The 13,375-nt window shown below is 36.3% G+C and overlaps 1 protein-coding gene across 1 annotated transcript in view; it reads left to right on the top strand.

Moving 5' to 3' along the window:
- The first annotated feature begins 3,482 nt into the window (after nt 1-3,482).
- Nucleotides 3,483-13,375, top strand: part of LOC107720203 (MAM domain-containing protein 2-like) — a 37,843-nt gene continuing 27,950 nt past the window's right edge. Inside the window, exons 1-7 of the mRNA XM_016527841.1 lie at nt 3,483-3,493; nt 3,610-3,752; nt 3,975-4,094; nt 8,088-8,338; nt 8,916-9,000; nt 10,982-11,119; nt 11,305-11,561. Of these exons, the coding sequence (XP_016383327.1) occupies nt 3,483-3,493; nt 3,610-3,752; nt 3,975-4,094; nt 8,088-8,338; nt 8,916-9,000; nt 10,982-11,119; nt 11,305-11,561 (1,005 nt within the window). The remainder of the gene's footprint in view (nt 3,494-3,609; nt 3,753-3,974; nt 4,095-8,087; nt 8,339-8,915; nt 9,001-10,981; nt 11,120-11,304; nt 11,562-13,375) is intronic.

The following is a 13,375-nucleotide window of genomic DNA, read 5'->3' on the forward strand; positions in this document are numbered from 1 at the left end:
TAATAGAAAGCGCAAAGGCGGCACTTAAAAAGGCCAGTAAAAAAAATAAAAAAATAAGTGGGCCGGTCTAAGGCATGAAACTCCAGGGCTAAAAATGAGTCCCACTCCAGCCCTGGTATCCATATGCAACATCTAAGCAGATATCACTATCTGAAATCAGGAAAACTGAAAAAGAAACCTGGCTTGATAGATGTTTGTTTGCAGTATGTGTGGAATGGAAGTTAATTGCAGTGTCCAGTAGTGCACTATTGGACAGACTACCCTGACCACATGCCTTTCTTTATTGCTGTGAAGATCTGCCTGTGGAGTAAACATGAAGGCAAGCATCTGTTTTATAATCAGATGACTTACTAATAGATCTGCTAGGCTATTAATGTGTCAGAATCTGATGTTGATCTACCAGTGATGTGCTTAATGTAATATATACAATTGAAGAATTAATTTGTGACTTTTAACACAATGTGAGGCAAATGTTTGCTTGCTTCTACATTCAGCTTATTTATTTGATGCATTTAAATAACACTTCATATCCTGTTCAGGGTTATTTGCTGGAACCAGGATCTTCTGGATTTTATGGTTAGTGGGGAATTCATCCTCCACCAATCCCGTCATTCCTGTTCTCCAGGCTGTGTGTGGAAAAGTGCAGTCCTCCAAGCTAAACACATGGTTAGTTAAAATCCCAGGATCTTCACACAGGACTGCCTGAGAGCTGAGCGAGGGCTTCCTGAATAAGGGGAAATTTACAGAACACAGTCCAAACTCTGCGTGGCAACGACCATGTAGATAGAGAGAGAGAGAGACAGAAAAGAAAGAGAGAATGACATATTATCCTTAATCTGATAGTAGTTTCTAATAGTTTTCCATTGCCTCTGTGTGGTGTGTGTACAATGTACTCTGTGTGTACAGTGATCTATTACAAATGTAATGATTACTGAGTTATAGTGTTTGAACTATTAATTCATAAATACCAATTCTAAATATGGAACATCGCTTGCATGTTCTATCAGTCTCTTCACATTCTCTAAATACTGAATAAAATGTAGTGTTATTTTAGTATTATTGTACTTATTTCATGTTTTTTCAACAGAAACTAGTTTAATAGGCCTAGGTTTATTTTTAGTTCAGAATCCTACTCTGCAAAAAAAGACACAATAAATAAATATTACTAAAATGCAGTGACATATGTGTTTACATTGAGATGCATTAAATCATCCTGCATATAGCGGAATAAATCAAATCCAGTCCTGTCAGTGAACAACACAAAGCTGCATCTCCAGCACCAGCAGTCAAACAGGTGTTCATATTGGAGTTATCATCATAAGAAAATATTTTCAACAATATTTAAGCTAATTCTTTCTTTTTCTTTCTTTCTTTCTTTCTTTCTTTCTTTCTTTCTTTCTTTCTTTCTTTCTTTCTTTTTCTTTCTCTTTGTTTTGGAGACATTTGGAGTTGGAAACATTCAGAGCAGAACTTCACTAGGTGAGTTATGACCCCTATGGGGAATTATCACAATCCTTGTGCATACACAGTGGATTTGCTGCTCTGTGGATCTGTGCCTGCAAGGATATTACTGTAAAGCAAGAGCCTCGTGAACAACAGGATTGTTGAAGGCCTGCAGCGGGGCCTCTGCTGTTAACTGTTCCACTTTTATTAGGCAGATTTAAGAAAAGAGTGTTCCTAACATCAAATCCCATTCCCTCTGTGTACAGTGTCCTTTTTTTTTTTTTTTTTTACAAAATGACTTTGTTGCTTTTAACTCCACTAGACCACTTCATGGACCATGTGCTGGTACTGCCTGACCTTGCCAGTGGTTTTGTACAGTTTACTTTAAAATAAAAGGTGAATGTCTATTTTTGTGCCATGTTCTCAAGCTAATTTACTTTAAGGAAAATGAGGAGGAAAATGACATTCTCACTCCAGAAATGAGATTAGGAACTGTCCTGAAAGGGTTGACGTTTTCATGACAAACTTTGTGTTATGTATTTAAAAAAAGAGAGGCCAGCTAAGAACAGCAACAGCAAACCAACTTAGGCTGGTTTAAGATGTTTATTTATTAATTTTTTAAACACCTTAGTTTCTTATGGTTATATTGTCTGTACTGTTATATTTAAGACTACATATTCAAGCTATAAGAACAAATATGTTTTGTCTTTTGTCGACCAGTATGGGTTTTTTAATGGCAATTAATGTAATGTAATGTAACTTATGATGTAACAGAAGTTCCGACAGATCATTTTAAGCAGACTTATGCGAGTATATTATACAACTGTTTGTATAAAAAAGTATATATATATAGGCCTAGCCTATATGAGTATATTATGTTGACTTGTTTGTGATATATTCTAAAACAGTTTCATTTTATTTAAATATATTAAACACTGTTTAAACATATACACAACTTAACTAAAATATTATTCCATTAAATTAAAATCACTAACATTTACTAAGTAAACCAGCAATTGCATTCAGTTATTAAACATGCAATTCAGAAGTCACTCTGTTGTTTAACATAATTTAATCAATGATCTCTACACTAAACGGACTATTAGAGTGATTTAACGCCATCAAAGCTGTGATTAAGTCCTCTGTCAGCGATGAGTAAGAAGTATGTCATTTCTGCAGACGCTTACACAGCGGCAAACTCCTTACCTAAAGGAGTTCCATTGCCTGTTCTGAAATAGAAACTCCAACAACCACTCCCTCCTCCCACTGTCTGTTCAGCTCTGCCAGAGTCAAAGCATGGAGAGTGAATGCAGCGGTCGCAGAGCTGCCGTACGCAATCTGCGTTAGTGGACCATCACACGTCCACTCCAGCATCCCTGCAACTTCAGCCATGAGTTTGCTTCACTTCTCAACCCTTCTGGGTAGGTCATCACTTTTTCCTAATGGGGCATTTGGTTTAATTCGTTTGCATGCTTCTGTGCATTTGTGCAGATTTAATTTTTGCATCCAATTGCATCAACGTAGACTTCGTTGCTGAATGGACTTTTTGCACAGTTATGTCCGCTAATAGAGCACTTTAAACGTCTTTAAGTCTTGCTGTGGCGTTATAGTTTAGTGTTTATCTGATGTAATTTCATCCCCAGCAGTCGCTCTTCTAGTGCGGGCTCAGACGCAGCTTTTGCGGGGCTCCTGCAGTTTTGAGTCGGACAGCTGCGGCTACACGTCTGATCCCTATATATAGGCCTAGCCTATATGAGTATATTATGTTGACTTGTTTGTGATATATTCTAAAACAGTTTCATTTTATTTAAATATATTAAACACTGTTTAAACATATACACAACTTAACTAAAATATTATTCCATTAAATTAAAATCACTAACATTTACTAAGTAAACCAGCAATTGCATTCAGTTATTAAACATGCAATTCAGAAGTCACTCTGTTGTTTAACATAATTTAATCAATGATCTCTACACTAAACGGACTATTAGAGTGATTTAACGCCATCAAAGCTGTGATTAAGTCCTCTGTCAGCGATGAGTAAGAAGTATGTCATTTCTGCAGACGCTTACACAGCGGCAAACTCCTTACCTAAAGGAGTTCCATTGCCTGTTCTGAAATAGAAACTCCAACAACCACTCCCTCCTCCCACTGTCTGTTCAGCTCTGCCAGAGTCAAAGCATGGAGAGTGAATGCAGCGGTCGCAGAGCTGCCGTACGCAATCTGCGTTAGTGGACCATCACACGTCCACTCCAGCATCCCTGCAACTTCAGCCATGAGTTTGCTTCACTTCTCAACCCTTCTGGGTAGGTCATCACTTTTTCCTAATGGGGCATTTGGTTTAATTCGTTTGCATGCTTCTGTGCATTTGTGCAGATTTAATTTTTGCATCCAATTGCATCAACGTAGACTTCGTTGCTGAATGGACTTTTTGCACAGTTATGTCCGCTAATAGAGCACTTTAAACGTCTTTAAGTCTTGCTGTGGCGTTATAGTTTAGTGTTTATCTGATGTAATTTCATCCCCAGCAGTCGCTCTTCTAGTGCGGGCTCAGACGCAGCTTTTGCGGGGCTCCTGCAGTTTTGAGTCGGACAGCTGCGGCTACACGTCTGATCCCGCTTATGCTGCCTGGACCATCAACCAGGAAGGTATGACTTTCTGAATTTTTAGGGGCTCAAGCACATTTATTTGAAGTACTGATTTGCCAGTTATTCTTTTTCTACCCTAAAAGTGTTTGGTTGTCAGAATAACACTGACACTACTGTGACAAATAAAAACCATCAACATTTCTACGTTCGTACTAATTGCACCTGCAACCACCATTTATCAATCTTACATCTTTAAAGACATTTAAGACATTCCCAATTCAATTCTGAATGGCACACAACTTTTATACTGAACAGGTGTGTTATAAGGCACTGTGAATGTATTGAAATGCATCAATTTATATAAAGGACATATAAAAATTGCTGCCCTACTTTCTTCAGTGTTTAAGGCTTAATGGTTGCACATCTGCACTTCATTGTCTGCTCTACATAACAGGACTTCCGATCCGATCTCTGTTGGTCTTATTCTGACAAGACACAACTGCTAAGGGTTGTCATACAGTAGATTATTAATTGACCTGTAGGATGTAATCTGGACAGAGATGTTTCACAGATCATGCTCTCTATAACTGCTGACAGCTGTCATGCTGGTCATTTTTTTTCTTGTATATCTCTTGTATTTTGAATTTAATATTGCATTCAGCACAGTGAACACTTTCCATAACCGTCTGTGCTCTGTTCTAAAAATAATTTTGTTATCATTGCTTAACTTTTGTTTTTGTTCTCTGCCAAAAACTATGATGGTTTGTGAACAACTGGATGGGTTCAGCTGTTGTGGGGAATACAGAGTATGCTTCTGAATGACTGTTAACCAAAGTATGATGAAGGAAGTATAATCCAGTGAACATACGTCGGGCAGTTGTCTGGTTGACAACTGTCTCAACCTTTTGCTTGTGAAGTGAGTTTTCCCCCCACAGGTCAATAAAACAAGACGGGCAACACATTTGTGTCTCTGTTTGGTTTCCTGGACAACACGGACTTTGTAGTGGAAACACAGCAGAGACAGACTTCTTAGTTTTAGGAAAATGGAAGCACTTTGCTAAATGTGTAATGAATGGATTCAGACATTTGCCAGAAATGTATGTTACTGTTTATCAAATGCCCACTCTCTGCTACACTGAAGATAATTCAGAAAACCATTTAGAGTATTCACTGTATTTATCTATTACATATACATGCAGCCAAAAATTATGTAAGAAAACATTTCCAGAAGGAGTTGAGATAAAGAGATGGAAATTATGAGAAAGAAAGGAGAGCTGGTGACCTTGTTTCTGAAGCCATTTTCAGACAGCTGTAGAAATCATTTTAGGCCTTTGGAGATGTACAGCAGACATTCACAGAGTTCACCTCCACATTTTAACCCTTCAAGCCTCAGAAGTAAATGGATTACTTCCAGCTGCTGCAGTGAGTTGTGAGTATGTAGCAAGAACTGCACTTTATCCTTGACATATTTCTGTGCTAAATTACCCCTCTGCTTATTATTGCCACTAAAAATGCTATTGCTGTATGGCTTGTTACAGATCTGTAATATTTTTATATTATCCAATAGCCTCTATAATGTGACCAAACTTTGGTTTTTATGAGAATGCTTTGCTAATCCCAAAGTATTCTTCATTTATTACGCATACGCTAGAGTATACATAAATGTGTGACGTACAATGCATCATCACAGACTGAAAAACAAATTGGTAGAAACTATTTTTACTCAGAAATCAATTTCTATTAATTGCTAGTTAATTTCACAATTACACAATTACAATCTACAAAGATAAAACATAAGCACATAAAACATTGAATTAAACATGAAATTTTGAAGGAGAAAGACTGAAATAGTGTGTTCTTGTAAAACATACTCTAATAATCTTTATTTTCCAATATTTATTTACAACTTTTTTACACTGTAGTGTGTACATGTACAACCAGAAATTTATGACTGCGCATACTCTGTACACTCAGCTCATAAATGTGCATTACATTTTTAGTTGGTCAGTTGGATAGCAAGACAGGCTGTTGTTTTACAGTTTCTTGATTGCTTGTCATGCACTGTAAAAAATGACCGTGAATTTAACGGTAAAAGACTGTAAAAATGCTACAGTAAAAATCTGTTAAATGGTTAACGGTAAATTCCCCTACTATATACAGTGAAAAACTATATTGGACATTACATGTATTGGACATTAATTTTACGGTAGTATACCGTTTTTGGAAGTGAAAAAAAACGTATAATTTACAGTGAATAACCGCAAATTGACATTCCCAGAATTCCCTGCATTACATTTCAAATTTGATGTTTTTTTGTTGAAATAACTATGTTTCTTCTTAGTTTTTTCTTATCAGTTTTGTATATTAGGGTTGTGCGTTACACCTAATGTTGTTAATGAATGTTTATTGCATTATTTCAGTTTCATGTGTGTTACCATGATGGTGTTTGGTGTTTGTGTGAATGACACTGTGCACCTTCTATATATGTTAATATTTAAAAACTGCTGCTTGTGATTCATCATGTGACTTTCTCATCACCACCTGCATTTGGTGGTTATCAGTGTATTACAAAAGTACAAAACAGATTTCAGTACTTCAATAGGTTGGTATATTAACATTATATCAGTTAATGAAATTACGGTATTTAACTGTAAATTTAAGTTTACAAAACGTTTTCCTAAAACATTGCTACCGTATTTTTTATGGTAAAATTCCGGCAACCTCAGCTGCTGGTTTTTTTTACCGTAAATTTAACGGAATTTTTTTTACAGTGTGTGGGTGACAGGTTTCTGGAGAGGAGGGATTTTTTATCCTGCCTTCACGATGGTACACACGTCATCAAAGAAGACATGTTTTGGTGTTTGTGTCCATAAATAAGAATTGTCAGGGAGAAAACAAGCATCTGTTTACCTGGAAAATAAGTTTTGCACAGTTGAGACCCTAATGTTAATGAATTTTTAAACTTTAAAAGTCTCTGCAACTAGTTACAGAAACATTTCCTGGAACCTTTTTACAGTGTATAATTAGTCATGTAGGTCATTGATGTCAGCTCTTCGTCCCATTAGATATATTGTGGTTGTGAAGTATGTTGTCCTATGTTAGTTTTAAATGTTCAGCTGTATGTTGACCTTGTGACTATGCTAATACAATGACTGTGGGTTGTTAACACTCTGCTTTGTGGTTTATTGTGAATCATTCCACAAAATGGGGACCTTACCAAAGACATGACTTCACCTACCTCAGAAGCTGATGTTATGGCCGGAGAAGTGGGATATTAATGATTGGTATTCGCTCATGGACTAAATATATGAGATCTCAAAAGAGGGCCAAACCAAAGTGCAGAAAATAAGTGTGTTTTTATAAGAGGTCATAAAGAAAAGAGAAAAAAGACTTGTTTTTTTTTTCATCTGGCACCTGGAATGAATCATCATGTGAACATCTGGAGCTATCAGAGATCACTGAAGCTAACGGCAGCAAACACACTCTTACATCATGTCAAGGTTTGATGCATATTAAACAAGAGGAAACTGGATACGTTCACAACATATATGATTACTTTACATCTGACAGCTGATATTTCTTCTTTAATAAACTGTTTAAATGTGAACGTAACCTATTTCTGTGCTCTAAACAGTCGGTCTGTTGAAGTCAGAAGATTAAATGGACTGTTAAATTAACACTTGAGTCTCCCATGAGTCTTTGTTTGCTGTAATTGCTTGCACTTTATTTTGGAGAGCCTGATACAATTCACAACCGTTTTTAGGCACACAGTTTAAAATGGTGAAACAGTCTACCATTTATTTCGTTTACTTTGTCTTTTACGTTTCTGTACATTACTGATGACCCTGTGGGACCCTTTGTCACTTGACAGGTTTGGCTTCGGAAATTCCAGATGCATTGTTATAGCCTCCAATAAAAATTACACAACTGAATGTTTAAACAATCAGTAATAATAAGCTTCTTTTAAATTTTTGTTCTCTTAGACTTATGATGTAATGCACTTGTGTTTCTGCGCAAATATTCTCACCATTATGTCTCTTCTGATTCTTTCAGGCCGCTTCATCATAGCGGAGTCCTCATCTTTTGGTGAGAAAGAGAAGTATGTCCTAGTCAGCCCAGAGCTTGAGCTCAGAGACTGGAGCTGTGTGCGGTTGGTCTATCAGATCTCAGGCTCAGGCTCTCTTCAACTGCACTTACGACCCGAGGGTGAGAACTTTGACTACACTTTATGGACGGCGGACAAACCCTCAGACAGTTGGCTCATTGCCAGTGTGGACATCCGCAATATGTCTGGGGCTTACCAGGTATCTGCCTGACATGGCACAGTCACTCCTGTGTTTAAATGAAAAGTGGGGAAACAAGGGGGTTGTGTATGTGATATAATGTAGTCAAGACTCTTCATAGTAGACTGTTAGCTTAAGAGGGTTTGAGTGGAGCTGAGAGAAGAAAAGAGCCCTTTGTTAATAATACTACAGTGGATACGCCTCTCTCTTGATCAGACAAGCACTTGTGCTGTTTTACTATGCTAGTAGTAATGCTCAGTTTCTGGGAATTACATTTGGAAAGAGACAGTGTAATACTTTGTCTTTGTAAACAAAGGAATAGAGATGGACTTTGTTTAATAACAGTTGTTACTGTATGAATTATGATTGGAAAAAAGTAAATTCATTACACTAGTTTTGACTTTCTAGTCTGATATTATATTTACTCTAAATTTAGACTGTTTAAAACTAAAACTGTGTTTGATTTAATGAGTCACTGAAAGAGAGTGAAGATGAGTTAGATTTCTAGGCTTTAGATAATAAGTGTTTTTGTCAGCTGAATAGATGTTACAGCCCAAATAGTTTCACTTCTCTTTGTTTATCACCTCTTGATTTTCAGCTATTATTTGACGCTAAACCCAGAAGAGGAATGGGAAATAGCATTGCTCTTTTTGAAATACACATCATCCCTGGATACTGTATAGGTAAGTCCTCTTATTATACTTGGGGTACACATATTGTTGACCACAGCATCCTTGATTCTTTAATAAGGAAAAAATATTTGTTGTGTGCCTCCCATCCAATAATTGCAATAAGCTTTGTTCTTTGTAACTTCTGATAAGAAACAAAGTCTCAGCTTTCACTAAATTAAAATGATAAATGTTGTTTTGAAGCTCCTTAATGTGGCGTGACAGATCGCTATAACATTTTTTTACAGTACAAAATAAACATGAATGAACATCAGAGGGTATGATGAAAGAAACAGTAAAACTTAATGAAATGTATCAAGTTGGATGTAAACGCTCAATCAGTGTTTCAACCGCAAAATAAAACATGAATACAAAAGCTTGTAAACAATGTCACTTGAGGTTAAACTTACCGCAGGAAAGGCATTTAATGTCCATAAACACGTTAATTAGTTAGAACAAAAGTAACTCTAGAGATGAACATTTTGCGAAATATGTGCATTATTACATATTCATTTCACTTAATCTGTTAAAATCGAATCAAATGAAATCTTTGTCAATATATTCTATATAATGCAAAATGATTGGAATTAATGTAAGTAGGTTAATAAATAAAAAAGTGATACTGCCTTGTAGGAGCAATATAAAAAGAATAGTTTGCCATAATAAAAACCCTGACTTTTCCTCACCCTCATGTTGTTCCAAACCCATTTGACATTTTAAAGGTGGGGTAAGTGATTTCTGGTAGCCAATGTTGACATTTGAAATCACCAAAACAAACACACCCCTACCCCAAAAGGGTCTCGCCCCTATTTTGATAGCTCCGCCCCACACATATGTACGCAACCCAGGCAACGATTAGTTCTGTGAAACAAAGCAAAACCAATGTTACACTGTGTCTACACCGGATGCGAGTGGTGCGGCGAGACAAAATACTATAGAACTCATAATCAGAGATGCTGTCTAGCGTTCAGAAAACTGCTGCTGCGTTCTATTCATGACGTATTGACACAAATTTCAAATGATTTTCAATGGTCGCTTTGTCGCGTCCAGTGTACTAGACAGACTTCAGTTGTTGCGGCGCAGACACGGTGTTACTCACCTATCGAGAAGAAACAAAGCAACCTCGGCATCCGATCGCAGTCCTTCCGCTCCTTGAGATCCGATATTTACACGGTCCTACTTCTTGCCTTATTGCCTTAAGCCTTCTTTTGTTCCGCAGACACTTTCCTCTTTAGTTTTTTATCCGCCATCTCTATCTTTCTCTCGTCGCTCGACTCAGCTAATGCCCATTCTGTGCACTGAACGCTCTCTCCTCCACATCATGAGTAGACACACCCCTTACTGCTGATTGGCTACAAGTTTGTTTTGCTATTTGGCCCGAATCAGTTTTCTAAAGTGTTTTTGAAAAATCGCTTACTCCACCTTTAATTCTAAAAGTACAATAACAACAGTCCATATCATTTATGTGCTGCTTTGTGCTTTCCAAGTCTTCTGAAGCTATTTGATTGATTTGTGTTATAATTAATTTTAATTTAAATATAATTAAATTGTTTGTTCGCTCAAAATCTGGCACACCTGAAAAAAAAAGAAACTTCACATAATCCTCATTGGGTCTCATGTCTGTGGTCCACAATAGATGCACCTTGCAATGCCTCCGTTTTTAACTCATTGAGAACCACTGTGCTAATGCAATTATACTTTCCTCCCCAAAACAACAATGAAAAGTCTTAAAGGGGTCATATGATGTTGCTAAAAAGAACATAATTTTGTGTATTTGGTGTAATGAAATGTGTTTATGCGGTTAAAGGTTAAAAAAACACATTATTTTCCACATACTGTACATTATTGTTTCTCCTCTATGCGAGACTTTAGTCTTTGCAACTTTACAGATCTTCTTTATGCACCAAGAGCTTGTAACACTCCAAAGAGAAAGGAAAAATTTTAATCGCATCATATGACCCCTTTAAATAATAATAATGTTTAATGTCTGTTTTAGAGTGCAACTTTGAGGAGCACCACTTGTGTGGCTACAGTAATCAGTGGAATCCCAATGTGAACTGGTATGTGGGTGGGAGTTTGGCCCGGGACCCTCAGTCAAACCTTCCAGATGACCACACCATGAACAATGAGAGAGGTAACACAGACTGACAGAATAGCTTCATACTGCACAATAGGTCAAGAACTGGAATGAATCATACCAACGTGACCATAGCTTTTCACAACCCACAATTCTCCTGGTTTGGAACTTGCTTACTCTCTCACCCTGAGGAATGTGATTTGTGAATCCATTCTTTGTTTTATTTTTCCACTCTGAACTAGGTCACTACATGTATGTGGACTCAGTTTATGCTAAAAGGTTCCAGGAGGTGGCCAAGTTGGTGTCGCCAATGACTATCACTTCAATGGCAGGGTGCTTGTCCTTTTACTATCAAAGGGACCAAGCCATTGGGAATTTCTTCTCAGTCTTCACTAAGGACCAGCTGGGCCACTATGATGAGATATGGAGGCCTGATGTGTATGCGACAACAGATTGGAAGTTAGTGCAAGTGGATATTAAGGCACCACATCCTTTAGAGGTCAGTGAAGTTCTTCTACAAACTTTGTGTCCCTGTATTGTGCAGAGTTGGCGGTGCTTGGGGCCACAACACAATGACATTATTGAAGCCAACAAAAGCTCTACTTCAAACATGTCTTCACTTCTAATAATAAAAAATGTAATCTTTAGTTAGCTTTTCATGACAGGGAACCATTGATAACAATGGACACTATGTTCTAATATTACATGTTAGAAATGAATCCTCAATCCTCCATCTTTAACAATACTGAAGGTACAAGTCATACATAAAAATCTATCTACAAATAAGTACATATTAAAGTACAAATTATGGCTTATCCAACTTATATTGTCTCCTAGGCTAATATTTATGCTTCTTATATAATGTTAAACATTAACAAGGAACAAATTCAAGAAAGGCAATAAAAATCCTAAAATGGTCATTGGATGTTAATACAATAGTATATATATTAAGTAAAAAAAGAAAAATTAAAATGCATTTTGTTTCCATTAGAGAACAGCAATCTGTGAAACAGATGTGCAACCGCCATTGCACTGCTGGTGTCCCGAGTTTGAATCCCGGCTCGTGGACCTTTCCCAATCCCGCCCCTCTCTCTCTCCCACTTCGCTTCCTGTTGTTACACTGTCCTATCTAAATAAAGGTAAAAATGCCAAAAACAAATCTTAAAAAAAGAAAATAAGAATCTGTTTTAAACAAATCTGATACCCAACTCGCTGTCATCAAGTTGGGTATCACATTAAATAATCACATATATAAATCACACAAATCTCTTATAAGTAAAATAAAATACAAGTATTTTACTCTTAGACAGGACATGCAGGAGACCTTTTCTTTACATCTTTTTGCTCATGTGCTGGTCTACAGGTCATAGCATGTGTATGTATGCTGTGCATTCACATGTTGACACTATCCATATGTAAGCTTTTGTTGTCTACTTAATATATCTTACACATTTTAACTACCCACAATATACTAAAGTTATTTTCAAATACACTTCCCGGCTTAAGAGCTGTCCTAACAAGACTAGCACCTATTTATCAAAGGGGCCTTCTTTTATTCCATGGTTAACATATAGAAGACGCTGTGCAGAGTTATGTCATATCATAGATGGCAAGTTTTAGTCAAACAAATATGAAATAATGTCCTATAAAGGGTTCTTTACACCCTCTATAAAAATATATTTGGAACTCCAGTAGATGAATGGCTAACACTTTTGCAATTATTTTCAATAATAGCAGTAGCTATAATATTATTTCATGTACATTCAGTTAGTTATGAATGTCACTACCTTAGACTAATATTCATATTATGACATTTGTAATTAATTGGAATACACACTACCGTTCAAAAGTTTGGGGTTGGTAAGATTTTTTTATGTTTTTGAAAGAAGTCTCTTATGCTCACCACGGCTGCTTTTATTTAATCAAAAATACAATAAAACATTAATATTGGGAAATTTTATTGCAACTTATAATATAAAATGAAAATTAATTTTGAAATAACTTTTCTATTTTAGTATATTTTCTAATTAAGTCTTTATGTAACCTTTGATCAATTTAATACATGCTTGCTAAATAAAAATATAAATTTCTTAAAAAATAATTTTGGGGTTTTTAACATGTTTTTCATATATATTATATTTATAAATATATAATATTATGTATATGTTAAAGGAGACATATTATGCCCCTTTTTACAATTAAACTTCTGATATACGGTTTTCTAAGCGCACACATCGGAAGCACACGTACAGGAAGTGGCTGTCACAGCATGTGAGTACTAAACTAAGTTCTCATTCACACACAAGTTTACGT

The sequence above is a fragment of the Sinocyclocheilus rhinocerous genome, unplaced genomic scaffold, assembly GCF_001515625.1.
Source record: "Sinocyclocheilus rhinocerous isolate Xijiao unplaced genomic scaffold, SAMN03320098_v1.1 scaffold62, whole genome shotgun sequence".
Taxonomy (NCBI): Eukaryota; Metazoa; Chordata; class Actinopteri; order Cypriniformes; family Cyprinidae; genus Sinocyclocheilus; species Sinocyclocheilus rhinocerous.